Source organism: Ictalurus furcatus, chromosome 28 (genome assembly GCF_023375685.1).
Source record: "Ictalurus furcatus strain D&B chromosome 28, Billie_1.0, whole genome shotgun sequence".
NCBI classification, from domain to species: Eukaryota; Metazoa; Chordata; class Actinopteri; order Siluriformes; family Ictaluridae; genus Ictalurus; species Ictalurus furcatus.
This window is the reverse complement of record NC_071282.1, coordinates 10,534,000-10,549,160: the sequence shown is the minus strand read 5'-3', so window position 1 is coordinate 10,549,160 and position 15,161 is coordinate 10,534,000. Positions and strand designations below refer to the sequence as shown.

Sequence of the window (15,161 nt, the reverse complement as noted above, 5' to 3'; positions counted from 1 at the left end):
ATCTGATTTTCCTGTTAATTTTGTAATGCAACAATAGGCAAGGCCGAAATTCATCATAAGACGATGCATGTGAATTATGGAGGGTAGTCAGTAGAGTCCAGATAAAATAAATATTCTCCTCAAAAACCTTATAGGGTAGCTATAGATGTGCTCACAGGTAGCTATAGGCTTCCTGTGAGCACATTTCTCAGACAAAATCTGTCCTGGCTCCAATGCCAATGCAAAATTAAAATGTATTAAGGCAAAATACAAAGTGGCTACAGAGCACAATAACTGCAGTGGAAACAACAGAAGATGCTGCCTGTGGAAAGTCGGTATTGGATATGGTCAGGTCTTACATATATGTAAACACATACTAGGTTAACTCCTAAATCTGTATGTAAGTCTTTTCCAAGCGAGCCTTTTCTCAAGCTCTTTTTTAAAAAAAAAAATTACCAACTCTAAAATCATACAAATTGTGGAGTTTTTAAGGTATTTAAATTTCTACCTAAAGAATAGTGTGTGATGTGAGTTACAATAAAAATCAATAAATTGCTTTTGATATGTAAGGAAGATAACACAATATAACAGGGAGCACTGTAATAGGAATATATCAGTGTATCAGGAATATCAGTGCTGGGGTGGTGTAATGTGTAGATGGAAAGCAGGTACCAACAAGAGGTGGATTATTTGCCAGTAACCACACATCCCGAAGTGTTTTTACTATTCTTATAATGCTGCGATTTGTGGATGAGTTGTTACTATAGAAACGATAAGGTATTAGAAGAAGCCCATTAATATAAACTGGTAATTTGAATTACAACCTGAAATATTGTTAGAGCTTAGTAGTAAAACTCAAATGCTCTTAAAAGTATGCCATACTTGCTGGTATACAACCCGTACAATGCAAAACGACTTTAAGGCAATCAAAAACTTTAAAAAAAAATTTTTTTTGCAAAAGGAATATACAGTAGCCTACAATGGACTTGTGTCCCCTCCATTATTTTAGCCTTGCACCCAGTATTCCTGGCATAAATTCAAGGTGTACCGTTCCATGGTGTCCCAGTGGTGTACCCAGGGTAAAACAGATCACTGAATGAATTGTAGGTAAGTTTGGTTTTCTACCTGTGTGTGTGTACTCTGCTTTTTAACTGTTTACAGGACTGTTGTTCCTGCATGTCTACACCTTTGTACCAAGCCTTTCCTCTTACATGCACACGTGCTTGGCTACATAAAGTGACTTAGATTCTCATTTTATTTCATTAACTTGGTGCTGTTGTACGAAAATACGCAAACCGTTCAAACAGCATTATAAACATCGTATTATTAACATGTCACGAAAACCGGAAATAGACAATATTCCACAATCTTCAATAAGAGTGACAGTGAAAGTATTTGTGAACCTTATTGAACGTTTACGGTAGTTGTGTGCACCTCAAATCACCTAGCTGTTCGACTTCCGGTTGTGAGTTCAGCTTAAAAAGTCCGACAGAGAATATTAAAAATAAAAAAATAATAAATGTTATACATATAATAAATATTTTCAATAATGTCCCTGTATGAAATAAATGTACATCTCAAATCATAATATGTAGAACAGTTTGTTATTTTCCCCGTCTCATTTAGGCAGCAGTGTCAAGAAATTGGTTCAAGTTAAACCACTGGGAATGGAGGAATACTAAAATGCGCTCTATTGTCTATACAGTGTACTATCTAGGATGTAAAATGTATATTATTGTATGGCCTGTGTAGTGCGCATGTAGGGAGTAGGGTACTCATTTGAGACTCAGCCAGCTCTACTGGGCAGCGCTCTTGTTGACGGAAGTAGACGTGTAGTTTTCGGGTTGTGTCGCGGCTCGGCTGGAAACATTGACATTGTCTGTCAGGTTTAGCCGCTTCTCGGTTTCGAAATGATTTTAAGTATGTTTATCGCAAAAGTTTAGAACGGTTTGCTGTTTTGTTGTTTTTTTTTTGTTTTGTTTGTTTTTGTTGTAAAAAAAAAAAAAAAAAGAATGCTAGGGCTGTAGGATAAGGGCTGAGGTTTAGCTAGCTAGCTAAATTAGCTCGAGCTGTCATTCATTGGTCAGATGTGTGGTGTGTCCTGCACTTAGAACTTGCGAAACAACATGAAAGAAGAGTCGTGTGAACAAATAAGAGCTGCAGTAATAATAAGATAACGGAGAGAAGCATGAATGTCTTGAGTCTGGATGCGTGTAGTGATAGACAGAGCTGATTGTATCACAGGGAAGCGTTCAAATCTGTCCATCCGTCATAGGTTCATTACTGTAAATAAGAGTTTCCAGAAATGTCTCCAGTCCCTGTCCTTCCCCTCATCATCAGCTGCTGCATGTCTGTTCTGGGCTGCGTGGCAACACTCAAGCTCATCCCAGCCTTCAAGGAGCACTTCATAGCTGCCAGGCTGTATGGCAAGGATCTGAACAAAACCACAAAAAAGGAAGTGTGAGTCGATATTACTTTTGATCCAGTAACTGCTTTTATCTTGACTGGGGTCATGGTGGATCCACAGCCTGTCCTGGGAGCACTGGGCATGAGACAGGAAGACACACACACACACACACACACTTACTCACACCTTAGAGTTACCGGTTACCAGCTACTACCATGTTTTTGGGAGGTGGAAGGAAACCTGAGAACTAGAAGGAAACCCACATTGAAGAACATGAGAAACACTCCACGGTGGAGTTTAGTGGAGTTTAGGATCGAACTGCCGAGCCGAAGCTGTCTAGACACTGGCTCTGTCGACTGTTCGGACACAGTCCTGAATGTAGCTGTCGTCACACAAAGTAGTTGACATATAGCCCATAATGATAATAAGTGTTTAATGATCACATATACACTACTGGACAGTGAAATTCTTTTCTTTGCATACCCCAGTATGTCAGGAAGCTGGGGTCAGAGTGCAGGGTCATCCATGATACAGCACCCCTGGAGCAGAGAGGGTTAAGAGCCTTGCTCAAGGGCCCAAATGTGGCAGCTTGGCAGTGCTGGGGCTTGAACCCTGACCTTCTGATCAGTAACCCAGAGTCTTAACCATCAAGCCACCACTGCCCCAACTAGAAGGAATCCCAGTTCTTGCCTCGGTGATTAGTGCATTCGTGGTTTCGTGCCGGCGCGTTCACCCCAACGCAGCAGTGAGGTGGTAATTTGGCGTGTTCTTTCACATCGGAAATAGCTCGAAATCTCTCTGACATACACAGTGATACGTGTTGGGTGTGTCATCACCTCGGGACGCACCACTGGACCTCGTTTCCGTTGAATAATTCATCAGCCACGTTAGCTAATGCTTTTAACGAGTCATATCAGCTGTCTCTCTGTTACATCTGACGTCTGCAGTCCGTGGTGGGCACGACCTTAGCGAAACTATACCTGGTTGTAATTATACTAGTAATCTTTGCTATGACTTGCCTGGCGTGTCATGCTCTCCCCTACCTAGTGCGCTGTGGAATGTGAAGCAAGCGAGGCGATACATGTATATGTTCCAAGGGTAATTCTTCCCTTGCCACCGTCACATTTGGTTTGGATGTTAGATATCTAAATCTGAATCATCTGGATTCCTGTAAAGCTGTTTATGGACTATTTCCGAATCAAAATTGTGTTAGAATGTTATCGTAAAAAAACCACCTAATGTCATGCTATTTAAAGATGTTGAAGTGTGTCCTCTAAAACACAATGTCAATGTCCATCTCTTGTTGTAATGTTTACAGTCAGGTCCATATGTATTTGGACAGTGACACAATTTGCATAATTTTGCCTCTGTACAACACCACGATGCATTTGAGTTGAAGCAATCAAGATGCGACTGAAGTGGAGACTTTCAGCTTTATTCAAGGGGTTTAACAAAATATTGCATTAACCGTTTAGGTATTACAGCCATTTTTTTTGTTTTTTACAGAGTTCCTCAGTTTTCACAGGGTCAAAAGTCATTGGACAACTGACTGATAAGCAGTTTCCTCGTTATTTCATGACCAATTAAGGAGGTAAAAGGTCTGAAGTTGATGGTACCTGTTCATGGGAACTCTCAATATGCGGTCCAAAGTGGTGTCAATGCAACTGAAGGGGGCCATCATTAGCCTGAAAAAACTAAACAGACCTATCAGAGAGAGAGGAGAAACTTTAAGAGTGGCCAAATCAACAACTTGGTACATTCTTAAAAAGAAGGAATGCACTGGCGAGCTCAGCAACACCAAAAGGCCAAAATCACCAAAAATGGAAAATGTAAAAAAAAGTCTATAATTTCTAAACAGTTAATGCAATATTTTTTCATTAAAGCTGAAAGTCTACATTTCAATCACATCTTGGTTACTTCATTTCATATCCATTCTGGAGCTGTATATGGAACAATTACAAAAATTGTGTCACTGTCCAAATACTTATGGACCCGACTGTACATATGTATACATTGTGTTCAACAGCAACAACCAATTCCTTGTATGTGCGAAAAGACATCACCAAAACTAACCCTGAATATATCAGGTGCATCACTGCCTCCTCCTTGATAAACGTACTGCATCCTTGTAAACCCTTTTTAAACCCAGTTTTCTGTGCTTTCAGGCCCGAATCTCAAGGCGTGATCAGTGGCACGGTTTTCCTCATCATCCTTTTCCTCTTCATCCCCGTGCCTTTCCTCAGCTGCTTTGTGGGAGAGCAGTGTCAGCGTTTCCCTCATAATGAGGTGAGAGCAGGAAAAAAACAAATTGGAAACCACTTTGTTTATTTAATAAAAAGAAAAAAAAAAGTTTCTCATTTCTTCTTTTCTGAATTCATACGCTTAAGCACAATATGTTTAACTGCAAACATTCTGTTACAAAGAGCCGGGTTGTCCTTAAACTGTTTACCTTAATAGATAGATATAGGTATTGTACAATTTGTATTTTAGGCTATATTTATTCTAGTGCCACTTTTTTTTAATGTTATTGAACTGTTTTACAAATAATTGTCGTCACTGATGTCATCTCGTCATTAACACGCACACTAGATAATTCTGTGTCACTCGTTATATTAATATTACAGATGATTGATTTACATCCTCCCAGGTACGCATCGACCACAAACATTTAACTTTCCTTATTTAATTACAATTCTGTATTACTTAGTTTGCTCATGAATAAGAAATGAATAAAACAAGATGGGGTGGTGTTATGTGATTCGAAACGATTAGGAGTCACTATTATCAGTAATATTGTTGATTATTTTCTATAACACATGCACGTGGACGCACGGTGGCTTGGAGGTTAGCACGTTTGCCTCACACCTCCAGGGTCGGGGGTTTGATTCCCACCGTGGTGTGTGCTCGGAGTTTGTATGTTCTCCCTGTGCTGCAGGGGTTTCCTCTGGTTTCCTCCCCAGTCCAAAGACATGCATGGTAGGCTGATCATCATGTCCAAAGCGTCCATAGTGTATGAATGGGTGTGTGAGTGTGTATGTGATTGTGCCCTGCGATGGATTTGCATCCTGTCCAGGGTGTACCCCGCCTTGTGCCCAATGCTCCCTGGCATAGGCTCCAGGTTTCATCCTGAAAAGGATAAAGTGGTATAGAAGATGGATGGATGGACACATGCACATTCTTTCAGTTTTTATCAATAGTTGCATTTAATGTTGTGGAACATCCACAAAACAAGTTCATTCCTGTTATAAAGAATGTTATAGCAGCAATATCAGTCACCAGCCTCTCTTTCTTTTTTTCCCCCCTCTCCTGAAGTAAATAAGACAAAAAAAATGCATCCTGCTCAATTTCCCATGTCGCAAAACTTCCCCATGCTTCAAAAAATATTTTCGTGTAGTTGTTTTTATTGAAATAATAGCATATTAAACCCAGAGCGTGAATATGAACCTGTGACTGCTGTACCGAGCTGATGTCATAGAAACACCTTCTGACCAATCAGATTATTATTATTATTTTTAAAATATTTTTATTGAAAGACATGGCACATTGGGGAAAAAAACAAACAAACTTCAGTACACTGAGAACCACATTTATAAAAGGAGAAAAAAGTTCGAGATTGTTTTGTATATCTCAGTGAATCAACAAATCAAATAAATCATAAGAAACTAAATAAAGTATTCAAATACGTTTGACTTGACATTAAAGTTGTTGACAGTGTTATTTGAGGATACCAAACTAATGAACACTTAATCGCTTTGGTTTTTTTATTACTCTTTTTTTAGAGATCGACCGATATTGATTTTGTTATAACCGATACTGATTATTTGCATGTTTATGTGCCCGATAACCGATATGCAGAACCGATATTTATTTCTTGTTTTACTTCTGTTTTTGACAATGATAACAACACCACTGAACTGAACAGACCGTTATATTTATAACAATTTTGTCAATTTCAGTTCCTCCTTGCGTACAAAACAAAACTCTTATTTATACAGCAATAAATAGAGGGGTCTGAAAGAGCATTAAAAAAAAAAAATTCAAGTGCACTGTTATTAAAGAGTTAGTTTGTTTTGTTTTTTTTAAATAAAAGCTTTGATGAGGTAAACAGATTTTACATGACTACATCTCGATTTCTTAGCAACAACCCGCTTAAACTACGTATCAAGCATTTATGTAACACATTTAATTACACACATTAATGGCTGTTATGTTAATTAAAGTTTATTAATTAAAGCAAAGGAAGTATACTTTACCTGCGCACACTGGTCTCTCCTCAGATTCAGTGCTGCAATCGCGGTCCTGCACGCAATTTTCAAAACACCCACAGGATGGCGCCATTTATCTGTGGAGCCAATATTACAAAACCAATAACCGATTATGGAAAAACGCTTAAGTATCGGGAAAACCGATTATCGGTCGATCGCTACTCTTTTTACCAAATGTTCTCATAGAATCTAAAGCATTGTTCCAGTTCTATTGTTGATTTTCCTATTGTTCTATTGTTTAAAGTTTGTGGAGCTGATAGGTGCGCTGCTTGCCATCTGCTGCATGATCTTCCTCGGCTTTGCTGACGATGTGCTCAACCTGCAATGGAGACACAAGCTGCTGCTGCCCACTATGGCCTCACTGCCTCTCCTCATGGTCTACTTCACCAACTTCGGCAACACCGTCATAGTGGTTCCCAAACCGTTCCGAGTCCTGCTGGGGATGCACCTCGACTTGGGTTAGCTGACACTTCTATGTCTTCAGTGTGTATCATACTGTATAACTCATAGAACCGCTGCACCTTGTCTTGTGTGTCTACACTGTTTAATATTCTGAAAGTGCAGCGATGTTTGTTATCCTGGTTTATTAAGGATTTGCATTTGCCCTGCCCTACCAGGTATCCTGTATTATGTATATATGGGAATGCTGGCTGTGTTCTGCACGAATGCCATCAACATCCTGGCCGGGATCAATGGCATCGAGTCCGGGCAGGCCCTCTTCATCTCTGGCTCCATCATCATCTTCAATGTACTGGAGCTCAATGGTGAGTCCCTGTCTTTGTATTGCAACAACCAAACTAGCCATCAGAAAAATGAGTATTGTTTATAAAGCACGGTTCTAACCATGGTGTGTCTGTCATTAGTTTCATTACTAATATAGCTATTAACATGAGAAGTAAAACTATAACAATGCCATCATCAAGAATATAATGAGCATAGTTACTATAAGATACCATAGAAAACCTGTTGTAGTGTCATTGCGACATAAATAATAGTATAATTCTCCATAGTGTATCATAGTAAAGTACTGGGAATTACTGTACGAGAGTAGAGACGGAGGAAAATCATTTGATTATTGAGCACCTAGTTATAGGTAAATAGAACGTATTGTCATAGATATCATGCCTAACCTATACAAAAAGCATCCTATTGTCTTAACTAGCCTAGGTTATGTCAACCTTTAAAAAAAATTTGGAGCATGATCATTAAAAATAAGCAGAAGCTGCTGCACACACAAAGGTACTTACGAGCCTGAAGTAGTGAAGTAAGTTTGCAGAGAAACTGTCGCATGTTAGAGCACTTCGGTTCGGCGAGCACTGAGCACTTCCTATCTCCTCACTCATCAAGGAATGCTCAAATCAATTAAAGTAAAAGAGACTTCGGGTGCATCTCAATCAGCTTCCTAGTTCAGTAATCAGGACACTGATCAGGGTGTCGGCCATTATACGGGGGAAAAAATCCTTCCAGTGCACTGAAACGTTCGCTCCGTAAAAAATCCCACAATGCACCGCAAAAACCAGGGAGCATCAATATGCTCCCTTACTGGAAATGATGTCATATTTTCTGAAGCCTCTCAGCTTAAAAAAAAAAACGGGGGGACACAAGGTAGCTTGTTATTGTCGTTATTGCTCTCAAATGATTACTTGCAGTACGTTAGTGAATTTTTAACTTTATTTGACGTTCTATATACGGTTTGTCTGAGTCTAATGACTTTTAAGTGTTTAATGATTTTTTTTTTTAAATCCACTACCTAGTGTGTGATCCTGATTGAAATACCAAGACACACACACATGTGATTAAGCCAACAAATTTATGTGATACATAATGTCAGAAAGATATCGGTCCTGCCTGTTGTTGAGAAACACCAGTGGTAAAGTTTTACAACACGAGTACGTAGTCATGTCACCGGAAATTGAGTCGTCAGTGTCCCAGTGTGTATCGAGCCAGGGTCCTTACCAGTGCCCCACCTCATGTACACCGATTCACGACCTAGGGAGCTAATTGAGACGCACCCATGGCCTTTCAATGTTAAACAAACGTGATCAGTAATGTTTATTTGATTTAGTATTAGTTTTCTGACAGGTAAGACAAGTTAACTTGAAAATGTATGCTTTACGGTTTATTTGAACTTACAGTTTTGATAAGAATGTGCTATTATTATTATTGTTGTAATTATTGCTATGTGAGTAAACACTGTGGAAATAAAAATTTCTTCATTTTTTAAATATTTATTTATTTATTTATTTATTTATTTTAAGTCCGCACAGTTACTGGCACAAACCTGCGCTCATTCTAAAACATAATCCTGCCTAAAGTAACAGATCATTTTGTGACTTTTGATGATGATTGATACTCCATGTAATCTCAGCCTAATAATAAACAGATTGGTAAATTGTATTAGCGTAAAAGAGTATTTAAATTGTAACCATCTTTTCACATGCAATCTCTCCTGCAATGGGTAAAACATACTCTTTGAAAAATATGTTTTTATTAATCTTCATATTGTTCTATCATAAAACCTCAGCAGGATGTGTTCCTCTTGTTGTTCATGGCTTCCACGTGTAAACATATTATACAGAAAAAAAAAACTAACATGCACTTTATATTACAGGAGACTACAGAGATGACCATGTTTTCTCTTTGTACTTCATGATCCCGTTCTTTTTCACCACGCTGGCTCTCTTCTACCACAACTGGTTAGTTTGATGTCTTTTCCTGCATCATCGCATACAACTGCACACATTTTATTGTGGTATAGAACAATTAGAGGAAGCTCAACTATTACTCGTTACTCCTACATTCAACGTTGTTGTGTTTTTGCTTTCCGTTAGGTACCCATCGTCTGTGTTCGTAGGGGACACGTTCTGTTACTTTGCTGGGATGACATTCGCTGTGGTTGGGATCCTCGGCCATTTCAGCAAAACCATGCTGCTCTTCTTCATCCCTCAAGTCATAAACTTTATCTACTCTTTGCCTCAGCTCTTCCATGTAGTTCCGTGTCCCAGACATCGCCTGCCCAGGTACTGCAGTCGTTTTTATTCGTTGCTGCTGCAAAGCTTAATTCGTCAAGAATAAACATCACTGTTTTTACAGGAAATGTCAAGCAAACACATTAAAGCTACATAATCAAATGTATGTCTCTTAATAGAGACATGTTTGGTGTCTTTAGTTTTGCACTGGACTGACTAGGTTAATACAAGGTTAACACATAACGCAAGTTTCTTTTACCCAAAGTGTACTCCATAAATACAGTTACAATCAAAATGATTAAACCCCCATGGCAAACACTGCTGTTTGCAATGAACAAATCAACCAAAAGCAATTGAAATAGTCCAACACAACGAATGCTTCAAGTGGTTTCTCCAGATTCAACTGAAAATGCAACATGTACATGCTCAAATCATGTACTTTTTGGTTCTGATTACATTGTTAAGCTCCTAAGGGCCGCATTTAAAAGTGTAACCGCACAATCATCTTAAATACTTTCCACTTTCCGGTTCAATTCCTCCTACCGTGTGTGCAGAATAATAGCGGCCTGCGCTGAGGAAAAATAGTGTCCAAGATGGCTGCCCATATTGCTCCAGCATTCAGCTACACTGTGAAGTTTTGTTCATGTTTATAGATTACAGTACGTCACACTGTGTCTTAAGCCACATCATCAAGTCTGTTTGACATTACTAAACAACTAGATGAGGTTGGAGGCATTTATTTATAGGAAATATTTTGGTCAAGATACACTTCCATGACTTGTATCAAGTAGATATTTTTTTGCTAGTTTATTCCACTAATGCTGAATGCAGGACAGTCTTTCTTCCTTCAATTTAATTTCATGTAAATTTGTTTTATTCGAGCTGATCAGTAAAACGAGGGCTTTACGAATTTGCCGCAGGTTGCAGCAGGACAGCGGAAAACTCGGGATGAGCTACTCGAAGTTTAAACAGAAGGACCTTGGCAGGTTAGGACGGCTCATACTGAAGGTAAGGCACTGTACACAATCGTCTGTATATGAACTCGGCATCCAAGCTCTGTTGTCATACAGTTTGTTGACCCGTGAATAAAATGAATTAAAAATGAGGATGCAGTTTTTTTTCTTGTCCTGCAGGTGGCAGAAACATTATGGCTGCTGGATGTGCGCAGGGGTCAGGAAGGAGACGATGAGTTTATCGAGTGCAACAACATGACCCTGATTAATCTAGTGCTGAAGATACTCGGGCCCACCCATGAGAGAAACCTCACAGCCATTATGCTGTTAATACAGGTGAGGGTGAAAGTCCGATGGCTCTGTATCACCTTAGGGTGCTGTTGTTCTCATTTCATCTCCTTTATTGTTGGTTATACTACAGCGCTGTTGGAAGTCTTGAATCTGATTGGTCAGAAGATGTTTAAATGAATGCTATTAGCATCCAAATTCGGTGAACAGTGTAGGAATTAATGCACTTTTTGTATGTCCCCCCCCCCCCCCAACATAAATTACATTATAATTTTTAATCATTTATAATACTTGGTTGAAAATCCTTTTGCACGTAATGACTGCCTGACGTCTGGAGCCCATGGACGTCACCAGATACTGGGTTTGTGGTTGATGCTTTGCCAACTGAAGTTGTCTTCAGTTCCTGCTTGTTCTTGGGGTGTTTTGTCTTCAGCAAGCGAAATGCATGCTCAGTTGGATTTAGGTCATGTGATTGACTTGGCCATTGCAGAACATTCCACTTCCTTGCCTTTAAAAAGTCTTGGGTTGTTTTTGAACAAAAACACAGTGAAGTGAGATCCAATGAGCTTTGAAGCATGTGGCTGAATCTGAGCCGATCATGTAGCCCAGTGGTCACCAACCCTGTTCCTGGAGATCTACCTTCCTGAAGACTTTAACTCCAACCATAGTCGTGCCCACCTGACCATCTAATCATTGCCTTAAGAAGTTCTTGATCAACTAAAACGTGTGTGTTAGATTTTGGTTGGAGATGAAACCTGCAGGAAGGTGGATCTCAAGGAAGAGGGTTGGTGACCTCCTGTTGTAGCTCTGTGCACAGAATTCATCTGGCTGCTTTTGTCAGCAGTCACATCATCAGTAAATACAAGGGAACCAGTTCCACTGGCTCATGTGTACATACCCATGCCATCAGATGACGTGGTCTGCTTTGGAACATGAGCAGTTCCTTCCTTTCTCCATATTCTTCTCTATCCATCGTTCTGGTACAAGTCGATATTTGTCTCATTTGTCTATAGGATGATGTTCGAGAAATGTACAGACTTTTTTTTATTTTTTATTTTATGTATTTATTTACATTTTTTGTAGCCAACTCTAATTTGGTCTTCTTGTTTTTAAGGCTGAGGAGTGGATCACATTTTGTTGTAAACCCTCTGTATTTACTCTGGTGAAATCTTCTCTTTATCGTTGACTTTGATACAGATACGCCAACCGTTTGGTGTTCCTGAACTAACCAGTGCGTTCTTTCTTTTTAAGAATGTACCACATAGTTGATTTGGCCACACCTAATGGTTTTGCCACCTCTCTGATGGGGTTGTTTAGATTTTCCAGTCTAATGATGACTTGCTTCACTGATAGTGAAAGCTCTTTAGACTTCATATTGAGAGTTAACGGTAACGGATGCAAATGATACACTTGAAATCAACTCTAGACCTTTTAGCTGCTTACTTGTAAGTGAAATAATAAGGGAATAACACACACCTGGTCATGAAACAGCTGGGCAGCCAATTACTTTTGGTCCCTTCCTAAGGGGGGACCACATATAGAGTGGTAGAATTCCTACACCGTTCACCTGATTTGGATGTAAATACCTTTTAATTAAAGCTGAAAGTCTGCACTTGGATTACTTCATTTTGACTCCTGTATACCCTGGTAGACAGCTAAAATAGCAATCACTTTCTCAATGTCCAAATATTTATGGGCCTGACTGTATATGGTGGTCAATAAATGAATTAAAATGTGCTATTTAGCAAAAAAAAAAAAAGCATTGATTTGGGGAAGGTTTCTGTTAGGAGACGTTTATTTTATATAACATTTCTAGAAGGATTTGAACTGTCAGTGATCGTAACAGTCGGTTATGTTTTCCACACAGGAGAGTTTTCAAGGCAGGGGAGTTTGCACTCTCCAGTTTCTTAGTAACTTGACAAGCTGCATTATTTGTTTTATTAACTTAAGAGAGTTGTTATGAGAGAAAAAGAGAGGCTGGTGAGGGAACTGTTTATAGCAGTATAACACAAGTGATAACACGGACTAACTTTTTTCACAAGTGTAACTATAAATGGATGACTTGTAGTTCTTTCGTTGCCCAGTTATTGTGGTCTAAGAGGAATAAAACACTTGGGGAAGTGCTGTTATTGGAAAAAAATCTGTCTCAAAGCAGTAACAATAACAGCTTTGTGCTGTATCGTATCACGTCAGCCTATTGTTGATTATTTTTCTATATTGTTTTCTTTGTCTATTACATTACGTGTAATATGTTGTGCTTTATTATTTTAACCATTGATAAGGGTTAATTGTCTCACACTTTACTCTTTCGCACAGGTTTTTGGGAGCGTGATTGCTTTTGGAATTCGGTATCATTTGGTTCGGCTCTTCTACGATGTCTAGCAGTAAGCCAAGAGACTGCATAGGAACAAGAAAACAGCTTCTACTTCCTTGTTTTTTTTTTGTTTTTGTTTTTTTTTAAGAGAAAACAAACCAAAAAACATTAACAGTCATGGTGGATTAAAAGTCTGCTTCTATTCCCACTTACACAGGGATGTGTTTACAATCCACTTACTCTTACTACAGGTTCACTGGTCCATTGTAGAATCAGTGTCTTGGTTCTGATGTTATACAGTGGAATAAATTCTGTCTAAACGCTTTCGGGAAAAGTCCGTCTGGCTTTCAGGGAAAGGACACTGCAAGAATGTACTCAATAGAAACATTGCTAATCAGATTAAGGAAAAGGGGTGTGAAGTTTAAGTCACTGAAGCAAATAACTCAGTCTTTACATTGATATTTCTGCAATAATTTCTTTGGCTTAACTGGAAGAAGGATACTAAATTCATTATTTTTGCACTCGAATTGTCCAAACATGCAACTTTTAAAAAGAAGGTAGAAGTAAGCCTTCATACCAGTTACCTTCTATGACCGAATCATTATGGTGAAGTTTTGAAATTTGAATTCTTTGGGTTTTGATTCTTTGCGCTCCAGTGTTGTAAATGAAATGCTGAGCAGCAGAAACCTAAATATGGTATGGTGGTTAAGTGAAGATGTTCTTTACTCTTTCTGGTGTAAAACATGGTGAATACTAAGCTATTATATGCATATCTCTATTTTTCTTTATATAAAGTAACACTGAACCTTCGATGGACATGCATATGTTTGCTACGGGGTGATGTATGTATCAGAAATGATTTATATACTCGCCTAATAGAGAGGTTGATTTCAAATTAAAGAGTTTTAAAACAAGTTTGTTTGCAGATTTGTTTTAACATGTGACTGTGCTTATTACTATTTTATATGGTGGCACTTTTGAGCATGGGATTTAATCAACAGATTATATTTCATGGTCAGGGCTTATTTTGTGGTGGGATTGCACGGTGAGGTCATTTCCCCCCATGAATTATTTTTTTATTTCCCCATTTTAATGACTGACATCGCACTTTTGCACCCAGTTTGGATTAAAATATTGCCAGTTTTTACATAACATGTCTGTTATCAAGGTTTCAATTCCAGCGATTTGAGAAAACATCGAATTGCACTAAATGTATTGGGAGTTGTTATGTCAAGCTGAAAGTTCTGATCAGGATAAAGCATCAGTAATCTGTTGAGGAGGTGGTCATGTAGAAATTTGAGTTATGTAGATTTTTTAATGATATTGAAATATATCATAATATAGATCATATTATAAATATACTAAATTGTGATTTTATTAACTACATTGCATCACATTAATTAGGAAGAGATACTAACTGGTTTATGTGGTGTTTTCTTATGTTGGTTGATTTTTGCCAGCTGTCTGTGCAACATATACATACATACATACATACATACATACATACATACATACATACATACATACATAGGGGGAACAAATCAGTGTGACCAAAGCACCCCAAAATAGCAGATGTCAGAAATAAAATCTATCCTCTCAATTCCATGCATAGCTGTGTATTACCCAAGGACAATAATAGTAACAAATGCCCTGTGTTTTAATCATTAACATTAAATAATATTCATTTCAAATTTTACAGATATATTTCCTTAAATAGTTCCTTCAGCGGTCCTGATAGATTTATTAATGAATGAAATGAGATTGAATGTATGTGATATGCGCATACATATCACACAAATTTCACTTCATATGCATTTCCTGCTAGTTACATTGCTTTATTGCTGCCTGTTAATTCACATATTCATTATAGCCTATGTATGTACTGATTACATATTAAAAAAAAAAAAATCAGTTTTCTATCAAATTGTTCTAATTATTATTCCATGGCACTGTTAAATTCTGACATTAGTCAAAAAAAAAAAAAAA

General features: G+C 38.3%; 1 protein-coding gene across 1 annotated transcript; it reads left to right on the top strand.

Moving 5' to 3' along the window:
* The first annotated feature begins 2,283 nt into the window (after window positions 1–2,283).
* Window positions 2,284–14,756, top strand: dpagt1 (dolichyl-phosphate (UDP-N-acetylglucosamine) N-acetylglucosaminephosphotransferase 1 (GlcNAc-1-P transferase)). Its single transcript, XM_053618521.1, has 9 exons — window positions 2,284–2,439; window positions 4,552–4,672; window positions 6,896–7,109; window positions 7,269–7,415; window positions 9,263–9,347; window positions 9,483–9,671; window positions 10,541–10,628; window positions 10,754–10,909; window positions 13,178–14,756. Exons 1-9 carry the CDS (start codon window positions 2,285–2,287, stop codon window positions 13,241–13,243), a joined length of 1,221 nt encoding a protein of 406 aa, XP_053474496.1. The 5' UTR covers window position 2,284; the 3' UTR covers window positions 13,244–14,756.
* Window positions 14,757–15,161: the final 405 nt, after the last annotated feature.

Coding starts and splice junctions, on each gene's coding strand:
- dpagt1 (XM_053618521.1), top strand. CDS start 2,285: ATGTCTCCAGTCCCTGTCCTTCCCCTCATCATCAGCTGCTGCATGTCT. Junction 7,416..9,262: donor CAATGTACTGGAGCTCAATG/GTGAGTCCCTGT, acceptor TTTATATTACAG/GAGACTACAGAGATGACCAT. Junction 9,348..9,482: donor GCTCTCTTCTACCACAACTG/GTTAGTTTGATG, acceptor GCTTTCCGTTAG/GTACCCATCGTCTGTGTTCG.